Here is a 16,806-nt window from a genome sequence, read left to right as displayed (position 1 = left end):
GACGATTTGTGTTCCAGGCAGGATGGAGCAGAAAGGCACAAGATTCCATCATGCTAGTAAAAATGGTGCATGATTTAAAACTTATGAATTGTTTATTTCTGGAATTTTTTTGTTTAATGTTTTTGGACTATGGTAGGCCTTGGGTAACTGAAACTGAGGAAAGCAAACCCATGGATGAGAAGGGAACTACTCTATGTAAGTTTCATACTGCATGAATTCTCTCTGCTACTCTTTTTTTTAACTCAGTGAATCATTTGTTGATTCATTTGTATTGATTCATGTAGCTGTAGTTTGTTGCTCACTTCATTAAGGTATTCATTGTAGGAAAATTCCACGATGTATTTAACCACTCCCTTTGGCTTTCTCTCTCTTATAAAGAAAATTCTTATATATATCTCTTGGTACACATGTGTAAGAAGAGTTTCTCCAGGGTAGGTTCTGGATTTTTTAAAGGGAGAGAGGAACAATGACTTGAAACTGGCTAAAAGGATCAAGGAGGACACCAATGCTGTCCTCAGGCCCTGTGTGGCATAAATGTGGGAGGTGGCAGAGGAAGAATGTTGTTGAGGATACTGAGGCTTCAGAGTTGGGGGTCCTTGCCTTACATCAGGGAGATTATTACTTGCAGATGCCCCAGTATTCCCAGGGTGACTTTCCCCCAGGCCTAACCTTGGATCCCCTATATGGCTCCATATGGATGCAATAGAATTACAACACACATACAAAATCAAGACTGATACAGGGAAATTGGACTTAATACAAAAGAATCGTGTCTCATATTGTGACTATTTTGGGGAGGCCTGTCATATATTTTAACCTTATAAATAATAAAATAATCTCATGTTCATTATTTATTCCTGTAACCAATATTGAATGTTTTCTCATGTGCCTGGCACTATGATGGATTCTGGTAATATCAGCATCAACAAGAAAAATCTGTTTCCCTGAGTCAGGAAAATGAGCGTGTGATACAGCTCATGGTTATCTCAAAGCTGTTGAAACAGGGTTATAAGGGCTCCAAGTTCTTCCAACAACCCAACCCTCTCAAATCTACCACTGGGGTACCTTCAACAGAAAGCAGGGAATGGGCAGATGGACTCTGTTGGAAGGGTGAAAAATCAAAATGTCACTCATTCACCATTCTTTGACATATATATGTGTCAGGAGCTTGGCTAGCACTGGGTAGGCAATGGTGAGATGGACCATGGAACCTGCAGTGGGTAAAGCGGACTTCAATCAGTCAGTCACACATTTAAATAAAATTTCAGACCGTGCTAAGCACTGTGAGAGAAAAGCACAAAGTGTAACAGGAAAAGATGACAAGGGACCTAACTATCCTTGGAGGTAAGAGAAAGAGGGAAAGCTTTCTAGAGAAAGTGGTGATTCAGTTGAAACCTAAGGAGGAGAGAAAAAAGGAGAGGGTGTTCTGGTAGTATGTCTAGGAATGCCAAGGTCAGAAAGCTGTAGAATTCATTATCACTCATCTCAAATTGGTCCTTAGGGCTTCCAAGAAAAGTGTAATACAATGGTTCCCTCATTTATACATTATCTCATTCCTCTCACCTATTTTTGTATGCTTTTTTTTTAAAAAAAATTATTATACGTTAAGTTCTGGGATATATGTGCAGAACATTCAGGTTTCTTACATAGGTATACATATGCCATGGTGGTTTGCTGCACCCCTCAACCTGTCATCTACATTAGGTATTTCTCCTAATGCTACCCCTCCCCTAACACCCCACCTCCTAACAGGCCTCAGTGTGTGATGTCTCCCTCCCTGTTTCCATGTGTTCTCATTGTTCAACTCTCACTTATGAGAGAGAAGATGCGGTGTTTAGTTTTCCTTTCCTGTGTTTGCTGAGAATGATGGGTTCCAGCTTCATCCATGTCCCTGCAAAGGGTATGAACTCATCCGTTTTTATGGCTGCATAGTATTCCATGGTGTATATGTGCCACAGTTTCTTTATCCAGTCTATCATTGATGGGCATTTGGGTTGGTTCCAAGTCTTTGCTATTGTGATTAGTGCTGCAATAAACATACATGTGCATGTGTCTTTCTAGTAGAATGATTTATAATCCTTTGAGTATATACCCCATAATGGGATTGCTGGGTCAAATGGTATTTCTGGTTCTAGGTCCTTGGGAATCACCACACTGTCTTCCACAATGGTTGAACTAATTTACACTCCCACCATCAGTGTAAAAGCATTCCTATTTCTCCACATCCTCTCCAGCATCTGTTATTTCCTAACTTTTTAATGATCACCATTCTAACTGGTGTGAAATGCTATCTCATTGTAGTTTTGATTTGCATTTCTCTAATGACCAGTGATGATGAGCTTTTTCTCATATGTTTGTTGGCCACATAAATGTTTTCTTTTGAGAAGTGTCTGTTCATATCCTTTGCCCACTTTTTGATGTGGTTGTTTCTTTCTTGTAAATTTCTTTAAGTTCCTTGTAGATTCTGGATATTAGCCCTTTTTCAGATGGATAGATTGCAAACATTTTCTCCCATTCTACAGGTTGCTTGTTCGCTCTCATCATAGTTTATTTTGCTGTGCAGAAGGTCTTTAGTTTAATTAGATCCCACTTGTCAATTTTGACTTTTGTTGCCATTGCTTTTGGTGTTTTAGTCATGAAGTCCTTGCCCATGCCTATGTCCTGAATGGTATTGCCTAGGTTTTCTTCTAGGGGTTTTATGGTTTTAGGTCTTATGTTTAAGTGTTTAATCCATCTTAACTTAATTTTTGTATAAGGTGTAAGGAAGTGGTCGTTTCAGTTTTCTGCATATGGCTAGCCAGTTTTCCCAACACTATTTATTAAGTAAAGAATCCATTGCTTGTTTTTGTCAAGTTTGTCAAAGATCAGATGGTTGTAGATATGTGGTGTTATTTCTGAGGCCTTTGTTCTGTTCCATTGGTCTATATATCTGTTTTGGTACCAGTACTATGCTGTTTCGGTTACTGTAGCCTTGTAGTACAGTTTCAAGTCAGGTAGCGTGATGCCTCCAGCTTTGTTCTTTTTGCGTAGGATTTTCTTGACTATACGGGATCTTTTATGGTTCCATATGAAATTTAAAGTAGTTTTTTCTAATTCTGTGAAGAAAGTCAGTTGTAGCTTGATGGGAATAGTATTGAATCTATAAATTACTTTGGGCACTATGGCCATTTTCACAATATTGATTCTTTCTATCCATGAGCGTGGAATGTTCTTCCATTTGTTGGTGTTCCTTGAGCAGTGGTTTGTAGTTCCCCTTAAAGAGGTCCTTCACATCCCTTGTAAGTTGGATTCCTAGGTATTTTATTCTCTTTGTAGCAGTTGTGAATGGGAGTTCACTGATGATTTGGCTCTCTGTTTGTCTATTATTTGTGTCTAGGAATGCTTGTGACTTTTGCACACTGATTTTGTATCCTGAGACTTTGCAGAAGTTGCTTATCAGCTTAAGGAGATTTTGGGCTGAGATTGTGAGGTTTTCTAAATATACAGTCATGTCATCTGCAAACAGAGACGATTGGATTTCCCCTATTCCTATTTGAATACCCTTTATTTCTTTCCCTTGCCTGATTGCCCTGGCCAGAACTTCCAATACTCTGTTGAATAGGAGTGGTGAGAGGTGGCATCCTTGTCTTGTGCTGGTTTTCAAAGGGAATGCTTCCAGCTTTTGCCCATTCAGTATCATATTGGCTATGGATTTGTCATAAGTAGCTCTTATTATTTTGAGATATGTTTCACCAATACCTAGTTTATTGAGAGTTTTTAGCCTGAAGGGCTGTTGTATTTTATCGGAGGCCTTTTCTTCCTCTTGCCTATTTCATTTCTTCCCACAAACTTGATACTTCTCCCCTGTTGTCACCTTCAACGGGTGACCTTTCTGTCCTGTTGGAGTGAGGAAACAGAGGAAATCAGAAGAGAACTTATGCAAGCGTCTATCATCATGCTTATATCTGTGCATCAGACCTACCAGCATGTATCTGTGCATGTACTCCATGTGGCCCACAAAGTCTAAAATATTTACTATCTGGCTGTGTACAGAAAAACTTAGTTAGCCTCTCTGTTCTAGGTACTTACACCCAAATGTTAACAATATCCTTGAGACTTCTCTTATTCTGGCACTGTCATCAAGGATTTTAGGCCTCCCCTTTAAAATATATTAAAAATCCAATTATTTTCACTGATCACCTGACAAAAGCCCTGGTCAGAACCGTTATCATCACTTGTCTAAATTATTGAAATAGCCTCTTAACAAAGTCCCCTGCAGCCACCCTGTAGTCTCTTCTTAACACAGGAAACCCCACTCACTTTTTCAAAACACTCCACAGTTTAAATAAACCCTGAAGTCCTGACAGTACAGGTAAGGCTTTATGGGATCTGGTCCCAAGTTACCTCTCTGATCTTATCTTCCTCACTGTGCTCCAGCCACCCTGGCCAACTGGCCGCTCCTCTAGTGTATTGTGCACACTCTTACCCCAGACCTTTTGTCTTTGCCATTTCCTCTTCCTGAAGGGCTTCCTCTCCACGTAGCCACATGTCTTACTCCATTGCCTGCTTCAAGCCTTTGGGTGTTTTCCTCTCACCGAGGCCTTCCATGACTGAGTTTCTTCCTTTCTGTCTCTTTATGGTATATATTTAAGGTGTAAAACATTGTGTTTTGATACACATAGTGAAATGACTACTACAGTCAAAAAACTTAACATACCCATCTCCTCACATAGTTACCTCCATGTACATGTGTGTGTGTGTATAAGAGTATCTGAAATCTACTCTCTTAGGAAATGTCCAGTACATAATATTATTGCAACTTTGTACCTTTTGACTTACATTTCCCCATATCCCCATCCTCATCACCCCTGCTAACCACTGTTCTCTTTGTTTCTATGTATCTGGCTTTTGGAATTTTTTGCTCTGCCTGAATCTAGCTTTTTTGATTCCATATATAAGTGAAATTGTGCAGTATTTTTCTGTGTCTGGCTTATTTCACATAATATAATGTTCTCTAGGTTCATCCATGTTGTCACAAATGGCAGGATGTCCTTATTTTTTTAAGACTGACTATTTCACACCACAATAAAGAAAATATACCACATTTTCTTTATTGATTAATCTATTGATGGACACTGGTTGTTTCCAAATCTTAACTATTGTAAATAATATTACAATGAACATAGGAGTGCAGATATCTCTACAAGATGCTGATTTCCCCTTGTTTGGGTGTATACCAGGAATAAGGATTGCTGGGTCATGTCATAGTTCTATTTTTAATTTTTTGAGGATGCTCCATACTGTTTTACATAATGACTGCACCAATTTACACCCATGACCATATTATTTAGAATTTCCAGCTGAACCTCCTTCTAGCATTACCCTTTCTCTGCCTAATTTCTCTCCTTATCACCTGCTACCTTTTAGCATGCTGTATTATTTTTTATTTTGCTTACTATCTTCCTTAGAATCCTGAGATCATATTTTTCTGTTTTGTCCACAGACGAATTCCTATTACTAGAACAATGTCTATTATTTAATATATACTTAGTGAATATTTGCTGAATAAATCAGCCCTGAGGCACTAGAGATCATGGAGTAGAGAGCTGGTCAGGAGACTGAAAGAAGGCCAGTCTGGCTAGATCCCAGAAAGGGAAGGAAGGGGAAGTGTACCAGGAGATGAGGCTGGAGAAATAGGTAGAGGCCAGAGCTTTGTAGGTCATACTTCCCTCTAAGGGATGTGGGAAACCACTGAAGGATATTAAGCAAATTTGAGTTTTTGAAAATGACACTGGCTCAAGCACTGAGGCATGTAGAATGCTCTAGAGGGAACTAACAGTGACTCCAGGGAGACCAGTTAAGGGGCTGGCACCTCTTTTGTTGCCTTTTGCTGAGATACGAACACTAGAAGGAAGGGCATACCAAGTCTGGGTTATCTGACAGCCATGTAGAGCTACCATTCGACAGCCAGCTATGTGCTTCTGGAGCTTAGAGGAGAAATCTGAATTAGATAGTTAAATCTGGCATTACTACCTTTGAGATGGCAAATGCACTCATTGACAAGGCTGAGATCATCTTGGGTGAAGTTATTGAGGGAAAACAATAAGGGTCCCAGAACTGAGCCTTGGGGAGCCCTTACCTGCTAGAAGGAGACACAGAAGGAAAGGGCTCAGGAAGAAGAATGGGGAGATAGGCACACAGAGCAAGGAAAGAGAGTCCCAGAACTGAACCTTGGGGAGCCCTTATCTGCCAGAAGGAGACACGCAAGGAAGGGGCTCAGGAAGAAGGCTGGGGAGGTAGGCACACAGAGCAAAGCAAGAGAGTATCGCTTAGCAAGTCTCGAAAGTGGGACATGGATAAATAAAATTTTGATCAGGTCAAAAGAGTCAAAACCTCAGAGCATGCAGCTCTGGGAAGAAATCTAGCTGCGCTCCAAAGCAGGGAGTACTTTAGAAGTCAAAGAGCAATTCTGGGAGCCCCCAGAGTGAAAGGGCCAAAAAAAGCAAAGGATGCCAAAGAGTCTAAAGACTAATTAATTATTTTTTAAGATTACTTATTTCTGTTCAAAAGAAATAACAACCAAATAAAATCCTTTTGCCGTACACATCCCTTTATTCTGTGAATATTTAGTGCCCACAACAATTCTCTGTGTACAATCCTGAGGAGGGTGGGGAAGGGAGGGTTACTCAAATGACATATGCAACGCTGACCCTGCTCTCAAAGAGCTCTTGTTTCTCCTTGCGTTTAGATTCCTGATACCCATTGCATTCCAGCAGACCAACCGCCCTGTGCCAGTTGTGTATTCACTTAACACTGAATTTCAGCTCTGCAATAATGAGAAGGTGTTCCTAATGGATCCCAATACATCTGATATGTCACTGGCAGAAATGGATTACAAAGGAGCCTTTTCAAAAGGTAAGTTGCTTCCTCCACCTGCAGAAGGAGGTTCTGCCTGAGAAGCTTTTGGTAAGTTGCTGGACTGGCATCTCTGCTCATAAGCTCTCAGTCAGCTCCCCAGTAAAGATCCCCCAGGGTTGGTTCCAGGACAGCCAGGATAGAATCAAGGAACAGGCCCATTTCATGCTGTTTCAAAATCAAATCAATCACACACTTGGCACTATAATAATTGGCAGTGTGATGTCATGGAAAAGCAATGGTCTGAGTAGCAAGAAGACTGGAGTTTCCGATCAGATTCTAGCACATTGTCTAACTCTGGGTCAGTTATTTTCTCAACTCTCCAATTCCATTGCCTCCCAGTCTCAAAGGAATGCCAAACATGTGTGTTCTCCATCATGCTTTCTCTGCTGGAAATGGCTCACTTCATGGTCACTTCTCCATCCATTTGCCACAGGCTGGATTCTATCCTATCTTTCTCTTGTCAATGACACCAAATCGATGCATTCTGGCACTTTTTTCCTGTTGGGTTTCCTTTGCATCAGCTTCACCTGACACCATCTTGCCTCTCAGATGAGTTCTTCTCACTCTCCTGTCCCTGGCCTCCATGCTCTGCCCCTTCCATGTTAGTGTCCCCAGGTTCCATGCTTGGCTCATTCTATTCCTACTCTGAGTGCTGCCTCTGGTCATCCCCATGGCTTGGGCCATCCCTTTACCCTGAACTTCTTACACTCTTACTGTTCTGTGGCCATTCGATTTGACCTCATCCTGGATCTCTCCGAGCTTCATTTCTATGTTTTCACATGCAGATATGAAACTATTGAAGCTCTCCAAGCAGCATGTCTTTCAGACACCTAGAGATGCCTGAGACTGGACTTGTCTCCTTCCAAGCATGGTCCTCCCACATCTGCTACTCTACTGACTGCATCACCATCCTCTGTGTGCCCCAACCAAAAATCTCAGGGTTATCCTCAACTTCCCCTTCCTACATCCCACGTCCCATCTATCATTAAGATGAGTGGAATCTGATTCCTAGACATTTCTTGAGTTCATCCTCTTGCCTCACAGCTATATTTTAGATGCCTATCTCTAACTAGAGGATTAAAATAGCCCCTACCAGGTCTCTGTGACTTAAGTCTCTTTGTCCTTGACCCATTCGCCATGTTTCTAAGGCCCAAGTGTGTTATTACATTTCTGTTTAAAACCCTCCAGTGTTTCTTGTTACTTATATATTTGAGTCCAGCCTCCTCAGCACGGTTTGTCTATCTCCCCAGGAGCCTCTCCTGCCAGAGCTTCTATACACCCTCCACTCTTGTCACACTGACTTACTTAGCACGACATAGTAAATGTTTGGGATGAGCATTTGGAATTAGCTGGATTTGTGCTGATTCCAAAATCCTCCTTCCGCTACATCATTGCTGTGGAACCTTGGATAAGTTACTAAAATGGGAATAATAATTGAAGCTATCTTTTGGGCTCTTGGGAGGATTAAGTAAGTTAATTGCATGTAAAGAGCTTGGTGCCATAACCAACACATAGGAAACAGTGCCTACACCAGGACTTACACCCTTGAAGCATTCAGTAATTAGTACATGGACTTTTTTTTTTTTTTTTTTTTTTCCTAGAATGTTCTCTCCTGCCTCTCACTCCCACCCCAAATGCACTATCTGACAAATGCCTACGTGTGTTTCAGGATACTGCTCAAATATCATCTGTCTTGAAATTCTTCCATACCATTCCCTAGGCAGATTTCTATACTTGGTTTCATGCTCTCTTAATATGACATACCTTCCTCTATTATAGAATGTAACAGTATAGCATTTGGGTGATTAATAGGGTATTGTGGTGGTTTGGTTTGAGAGCATAGTATCTTGACTAGAAATCCCACCCTCACCATTTGCTTGCTTTGTGACCTTCAGCAAATCATTTAGCCCCACTCAGTGCCAAGTTTCTCATCTGCAAATTGTGAGCACTACATGAGTTATTGCATGAGAGGACTTGGTATAGTACCTGGCAAATAGTATAAGTTTGATAAATGTAAGCTATTTCAATCAATCACTTTGTGTTTGTTTCCACCCTCTCAACTGCATCTCACACACCTTGGTATCTCCTATGCAAAACATAATACTTTGTTTCCCTTAAATGCTTAATTAATGCTTATTGAAAAAATAAAAAAGAAGCAATAAATGTTCCCTAGCAAGAAAACTCAGAGAGAAAAAGAAAAGAATAAAAAAGAAGCAATAAATGAATAAATGAGTATTTTAGGGGCACATGGAATCATGGAGCTCTTCAGAGAAAGGTGCTTTTCACGCTAAGGGAGCATGTTTAACCCTTTCAACCCTTGACATTTGTTTTTCTTTCATCTTAAAGTCTGACCTAATTAATGCCTTTCAATCTTTTCAGGTCAAATCCTTTATGGCCGAGTACTTTGGAATCCAGAACAAAACCTTAATTCTGCTTACAAACTCCAGCTGGAGAAAGTCTATCTTTGTACGGGCAAGGATGGCTATGTCCCTTTCTTTGATCCCACGGGGACAATCTACAATGAAGGGCCCCAGTATGGATGCATTCAGCCAAACAAACACCTAAAACACAGATTCCTGCTGTTGGTATGCTAAGTGTTCTCACTATTAGTGTGAAAGAGCAGACACTTGAGCAGATTTCCTCAGCTATGATTTCTCCCTAAAGTAGATAGAGCCCACTCTTGATAGTTTCCTCTCTATATATGTTTGTGTTGTTGTTTCTTTCAGATCAGCTAAATACTAGTATATATGTGGTGGTTATTGTGGGTAACAAGACAAGCTTCTTTTGACGTTCTAGGAAGAGGAAACTCTAGGCCAGTGTTTCTCAGAGTATGGTTCAGAGACCTGGAGTGTCCCCATATTCTTTCAGGGAGTCTACAGAGTCAAATTTACTTTCAAAATAATATGATGATGATGCTTTTTTTTTTCATACTTATTCCCTCATGAGTTTAGAGAGTTTAAAAAGTTTATCAATACAATTTCAGATTCCACATTGTAACGAATCTTTAAAAAATAACCACTCACCAAGTTTTGATTTAGTATCAAAAAAGAGGCAGGGTGTGGGTGGCTCATGCCTGTAATCTCAACACTTTGAGAGGCTGAGGTGGGAGAATCACTTAAGCTTAGGAGTTTGAGACAAGCCTGAGAAACATAAGGAGACCCCATATCTACAAAAAAAGATTTGAAAATTAACTGGGCTTGGTGGCATGCACTTGTAGTCACAGCTACTTGGGAGGCTGAGGTGAGAAATCACTTGAGCTTGGGAGGTCAAGGATGCAGTGAGCCAAGATTGCAACACTGCACTACAGCCTGGGCAACAGAACGAGACCCTGTCTCAAAAAAAAAAAAAAAAAAAAAAGAAAAAAAAGAAAAAAAAAGCCATGATTATTTGAAAAAGCTATTAACCACATAGCTTTATGAGGCCAGATTTTCTTCATACACTTTAGACAAAACTGCATATCACAACTGATGGAATTCAGAAGCAGTTATGAGAATCTAGCTTTTTCCCTGAGATTACAAAAATGTAAAACATTGCCAGCTCTCTTTATTGGGAGAGGGAATGAATTTAGGTATTTTCACTAAAAAATATCTTACTTAACATGTAACGAGTTTCTTGTCAGTTTAAAATGAATTAATAAGTAAACACTTAAAATTTTTAACACAGTAAATGTTGATAGATGTAAGTCACATAAACAAAAACTCTCTGGGGTCCTTGATTTTTAAGTGTGTAAAGGGTCCTGAGACCAAATAACTTGAGAATTATTGGGCTAGAATAGCCCACTTTTTTGCATTTGGAGATCACAAAAGCCACCACATGTCCTTTTTGAAAAGGCTGGTGGGTTGCCAGCGGTAGTGTATTAGTCTGTTCTCGCGCTGCTAACAACGACATGCCTGAAACTGGATAATTTATAAAGGAAAGAGGTTTCGTTGACTCACAGTTCAGCATGGCTGGGGAGGCCTCAGGAAACTTACAATCATAGCAGAAGGGGAAGCAAATACATCCTTCTTCCCATGGCGGCAGCAAGGAGAAGTGCTGAGCAAAGGGGAAAAAGCCTCTTAAAAAACCATCAGATCTCATGAGAACTCACTCACTATCACAAGAACACCATGGAGGTAACTGCCCCCATGATTCAATTACTTCCCACCGGGTCCCTCCCATGACACATGCGGATTATGGGAACTATAATTCAAGATGAGATTTGGTGGGGACACAGCCAAACCATATCAGGCAGCCACAGACTTAAGGAGAGGGCTTCGCAACACACACTTTCCCAACCCAACCTAAAGCCAGGAGCGATGAGTACTTTTCTCTACCCAGTCACTGCCACCTACCAATATAGTGGAACCATCTTTCTAAATCTTGCATTTCTTTTTTCTGAAATCCTAGGACCGCAATCAGCCAGAGGTAACTGATAAGTACTTCCATGATGTGCCTTTTGAGGCTCACTTTGCCTCTGAGTTGCCTGATTTCCATGTGGTCAGTAGCATGCCAGGTGTGGATGGATTTACTCTAAAAGTAGATGCACTCTATAAGGTGAGTTTGATGAGAAGAACAGAAGCTTAAGATCAAGTCTACTTTAAAGTTTGAAGAAAAAAAAAAAGGAAGAGAACTGCAACATCTCTGGATTCTTCATCATTCTGCCATTCTTGCTAGCAGATCTTTTCTTATTATTGTTAAGCTTATCACCTACCCAAAATTTTCACATGTATCCCCAGTAGACCAAAACAATGATACAATTATTTAATTTGCATATAGTCACTTGTCACTGTGCACATCATGGCTGCATGCGACACTCTAGTTTTTCCTAAGTTCTTTTATATTGCATCCCTTTTTGGTTCTATGCTAGACCAGCTGATTTTCAAAGACATATGAAAAACATTTAACAAAATCATAATACAATACAGCAATTTAGAATGGCAAGAATTACTACTATTTGATAAACAAAAATACCTTAAGTCTCAGCAATGAACATGAACTTTCAAGATCAAATTTCACTTTTTTTCTGTCTCCAAATATTAATCTATGACCCTTCAGAACTATTATCACACTTCAGAAGTTATTTCAAAACCATGAAGGGTTTTAATGGAGAAAGATGAGGGGGAGATAAAATACTTGATGTTATAGCCTGATCCAGAAAGTGTTTAGAAAATGTTTGTCACATGGCTGGGCGCGGTGGCTCAAGCCTGTAATCCCAGCACTTTGGGAGGCCGAGACGGGTGGATCACGAGGTCAGGAGATCGAGACCATCCTGGCTAACACGGTGAAACCCCGTCTCTACTAAAAAAAATACAAAAAAACTAGCCGGGCGATGTGGCGGGCGCCTGTAGTTCCAGTTACTCGGGAGGCTGAGGCAGGAGAATGGCGTAAACCCGGGAGGCGGAGCTTGCAGTGAGCTGAGATCCGGCCACTGCACTCCAGCCCGGGCTACAGAGCGAGACTCCGTCTCAAAAAAAAAAAAAAAGAAAGAAAAAGAAAAAAAAATAAAATGTTTGTCACATATCTGTGTATTATACACACAGTATATGTTTAGTGAATATTTTGTTGAATGACTCCATTTTCACTGAAATTCACCAATAAATAGTAAATTGACATAACATAATTGAAGGTCACTATAAATAAATGTGGTTTTTAATGCTATTATTTCACTGCTCTCAATAAAGACAGACAAATATAAGCATTCACTTAGCGAAAGAGACCATGAAAGATAATTCCTTAGGCTATTCCGTGTACACATAGGGAAACAAAAAAAAAAAAGAATGTGAGTAGCTGACTCAAGATCATCTTAATTTGGAAATAAAATAGAACCCATATTTGGTTCAGTTCTCTATGTATTAGTAAACACCAATCATTGCTAATGCTTTTCTGGAAATCAGTTATCTATCAAGGCATATAGTGGCAATTATCCTTCCATTTCCTTTCTTCAGAGGTGTTCTGTGGGCAAGAATGACATGTTCGGTTTGTCCCCCTGCAGGTGGAAGCAGGACACCAGTGGTATCTCCAGGTCATCTACATCATTGGCCCCGACACCATCTCAGGGCCCCGGGTCCAGCGCTCTCTCACAGCTCCACTCAGACGCAACCGAAGGGACCTCGTGGAGCCCAGTGGCAGGCTGACCCTTGATGATTCCCTCATCTATGACAATGAAGGAGACCAAGTCAAGAATGGCACCAATATGAAGTCCCTGAATCTGGAGATGCAAGAGCCAGCGGTAGCTGCGTCCCTGTCACAGACTGGGGCATCCATTGGCAGTGCTCTGGCTGCGATCATGCTTCTACTTCTGGTGTTTTTGGTGGCTTGTTTCATTAACAGGAAATGCCAGAAACAGAGGAAGAAGAAGCCCGCAGAGGACATTTTGGAGGAATATCCTCTGAATACTAAGATAGAAGTGCCCAAGAGGCACCCGGACCGGGTGGAGAAGAACGTAAATAGACAGTACTGCACTGTGCGGAACGTCAACATCCTGAGCGAGCCTGAGGCGGCTTACATGTTCAAAGGTGCTAAAGTAAAAAGACTGAATCTAGAAGTCAGAGTTCACAACAATTTACAAGATGGAACAGAAGTTTAATGGAGGAGACCTGTGTGTATTTTTTTCTAAAATCATTTTTATAAAATGGGGGGAAATACTGGTATTTTTATAATCTCACAGATGACAAAGGGAAAACTATAGCTTTGAGTGGCAGACGGCACACATCACATGCATCAACTCACAACTGAGCTACCTCATTCAACAAAGAACCACTGAGACCTCCAGAATGTTAGAGTTATTTCCATAGATCCCTGTAATCGTGTCAACAGCTGTACACAGCTCCTTCTGTAAGGCTGGTCTTAGAAAACAAATACTTTAGTATCAGGACAGGAGTCGAACAATTAGGTTAGCAGATGGAGATGAGAGGACTGGGTACTGTACCATGGCAGATCTCAGAGAGAAGAAGTAGGTACAGGGCCTTTGGTTCCCTCCCCCAGTCCCAGCTTTCTCCTACAGGGCTTTTCCTCAACCCCCAGACAGCAGAGTATGAACTGCCGACACCCAGATTCCATTAAAAATTCTACTAATCGACACAACACATATATTTGCTCATGATTTCCACTTGACAGCGTATGCTCCTTGGCCTCTAATTGTACTTTGCTTTTCAGAGCCCTTTTTACCTGGGGATTTCAATGTGCTTAAGTAGAATCCTCTGAAAACCATGGGAGCCTCCGCCTCCTCAGGCACAGAGAACTCCCTCCTACAAAGTGGGAGACTGAAACCTGAGTTAAGGAGGGGCCTGGCAGGTGTATCAGAGCACATTAGTGATGCCCTTCACCCCAGGGAGGTGTCTTTGTTCCCAACTGGTTTACGTGGCACTGAGACATCCCTCCCTGGCCAAGGATGCTGCAAAACAGATCAATGTACTATGGCCTTTTAATTCAACATTGCCGTAAATACTTTAAAGAAAACCTGCCACACTTTCCTGCTACTCCAGGCTTTGCCCAGTCCCGTAATAGACAATCCATGTGCTTTGCTAGCTATGGGTTTTTATTGTGTTAGTGCTTCTGGAGAGTAAGTGATTCATTTGAATAAGGCAAATTAGGAGAAAGCCCAGGTTGGGGTGAAATAAGACTTAACAGATACATGCTGGTTCTCCTTGCTGTGTGAGACACAGCAGACAGAGGCACTGTTCCTGGTGCAGTATTTCAGGGATTTCTCTTTGAGGGGTTCTTTTCTGGTAGCTCAGGCAATTATTTTTACCATATCAGCACATGACAAGGCCATGAACACATGGCTCTAAAATAATTTAGTGTTGAAGTATCAGCTTAACTATTTTGTGTAGGCTACACACAGCTTGCTTTTGTTTCTCTTGTTTCTGCCTTATTGGCAGAAACATAAGCATGCATGCCATGTTGTTTTGAATTGGAGGCACGGTTTCATTATTCAAGAGTAAAAGACATGTCCTCTTCTGATGCATGGCACACCACAGTCACCAAGCAAATAATGGAGCCTTCACATTGTGTAATATATGTATGAGAATGACTCAAGCTCTTTGAGAACATTCCAAACTAGTAACATTTCGCTACGAAAAGCTAGAAAGGATGAACTGTGAAAGGTTCTAGGCAGCTCTGTGAGACTCCAAGATCCTTGAAAGTAGGACCTTTGTGAGCCACGCCTTTCATTCTTCAGCAGTGCCTTGCGTGTAACAAGCACTCCAGAAATATTTGTTGAATGAATGAATGGTGTCATGGGTGAATGATAGGGGAATAAATTTAGGAAGGGAAAGTGAGAGAGTATGGTGGCAATATCACAAGGGAGGAGAGAGGAAAACAATTATCTTCTCTACTTGGATTATGAGATAATCTTTTACTTGGAGCAAAGAAACACTGCTTTACAAAGGCATGACTCTGACAGTGGTCCTAAGGAAGCATGAACAGAAAGTTCATAATAATGTATCAGCAGCAGATGAGATTATGAATTGGCATCCAGAACAGGAGATTTAGAGGAAAATCTGATTTAGCATTCTGGAATGAGTGTCAGGTTTTCAGGAGAGAATGAATTGGGTAAGTCCAGAGTCTGAAACTCCTGACTGGTGAGATGCTACTTAAGACCAGCTTGGACAATTCAGGGCAGAACTCCTATATCAGCCTCATGGACACCCATAATTGGTATCTCATGGCTGGAGAGCTGATCAGGCAGGGTACAGAATCTCCAGAACAACCTAGAGAGTGAATGCTAATTTGTAGAGGGAATTTCCATTGGGTCCATTATTTGTAACTGTGTAACTGCTCCAAGTGCCAGAATGCTTACACGTTAAAGCAGAACCTTTCCATTTGCCCAAATATTCTTCTTGCACACCCCTTCCATTACTGCTGAATGGGAAGAGTGCAGAGGTGGCAGAAGGAAGCTAGAGTGGGAAGGACTAAAGACTGAGCCCCAGAGTGCTCCCAGCAACTGCCACGTACAAGGTTGGAAATGACAAGGGCAAGAGTGAGATACGAAACTGTGTGTGAAAGGAAAGCCCTTGCAGTATTTCTGCCCGCCTTTCTACATGTACGTTATTGAATGCCAGTACTTCTCTAGTGGATGCACACTTGTTAAATAGTGTTAAGAGATGTAGAGATAGAATATACCCCTTTGATGTAGAATTATTCATTTGGTTTGTTTCATACTTCATCATAGGAATCAAGTAATTTGATGACTAATGTGGATTATATTTCAGTCAAAGCTCTGCTTTCAATTTCTCTGATTTGCTCACTAATGCCTTGTGTGTGTTTTACTAACCTTTTATATCTTGCCTTCAAGTGAGAAGGAACAAACAACTCTCAGTGGTTGCTACTTGCTATTATATGCTGGCTGTGAAGGTTAAAAGAAAGAATGGTCTGCACCATTTTTTCTGCCTCGCTGCCCTTTTATTGTACCCCAGGCCTCCTAGAGGACTCCTGCAGATTCTGTTGTTGGGTGGGAAATAGTGTTGCAATGTGTTTGCACAGTCTTATGATATTCAGTCTCAGTCTGCTATAGGTATTTGTTATTCTTGGATACTACACACCTGCTCGGACTGAGTAAACATTTGTGGTGCTGTCAACCTGATTTCTTGACTCTCAAATGATTTTTGTATTTCAAATATGAATTTGTGTGTTATGAATTTCTGATTTCTCCAGTAGTATATGCCACTATATAAATTTGTATTAATAAATGACATTCTGGTTGTTTTTTGGTTTTCCTATGTTCTTTTTAGATTGTATCTCTTATTAATATAGACATTGCCATTAAGATGGCAAAATTCAAGCTAAAATTTGAAGCAGTCTTTTGGAGAAAACCCTTCTAATGAGGGTGAATCTGAGATACTCATTAACTGTGTTCAGAGTAAGATGCTGAATAAATTATATGTTCCCAGATTATCATAGGTCTTCTGTGGCAATCAGTTGAAATTCTGA

The 16,806-nt window shown here is 40.8% G+C and overlaps 1 protein-coding gene across 1 annotated transcript in view; it reads left to right on the top strand.

Annotated features, from left to right (window-relative positions):
• FRAS1 (Fraser extracellular matrix complex subunit 1) overlaps window positions 1-16,583 on the top strand; it is a 470,770-nt gene extending 454,187 nt beyond the window's left edge. The window contains 4 exon segments of the mRNA XM_010384575.2: window positions 6,728-6,894; window positions 9,277-9,482; window positions 11,284-11,430; window positions 12,869-16,583. Of these exon segments, the coding sequence (XP_010382877.2) occupies window positions 6,728-6,894; window positions 9,277-9,482; window positions 11,284-11,430; window positions 12,869-13,462 (1,114 nt within the window). The 3' untranslated portion in view covers window positions 13,463-16,583.
• The last annotated feature ends 223 nt before the right edge of the window (window positions 16,584-16,806 follow it).

The sequence above is a fragment of the Rhinopithecus roxellana genome, chromosome 2 (assembly GCF_007565055.1).
Source record: "Rhinopithecus roxellana isolate Shanxi Qingling chromosome 2, ASM756505v1, whole genome shotgun sequence".
NCBI lineage: Eukaryota > Metazoa > Chordata > Mammalia > Primates > Cercopithecidae > Rhinopithecus > Rhinopithecus roxellana.
The sequence above is the reverse complement of the archived record's forward strand: the minus strand, read 5'-3'. Positions and strand labels throughout refer to the sequence as shown.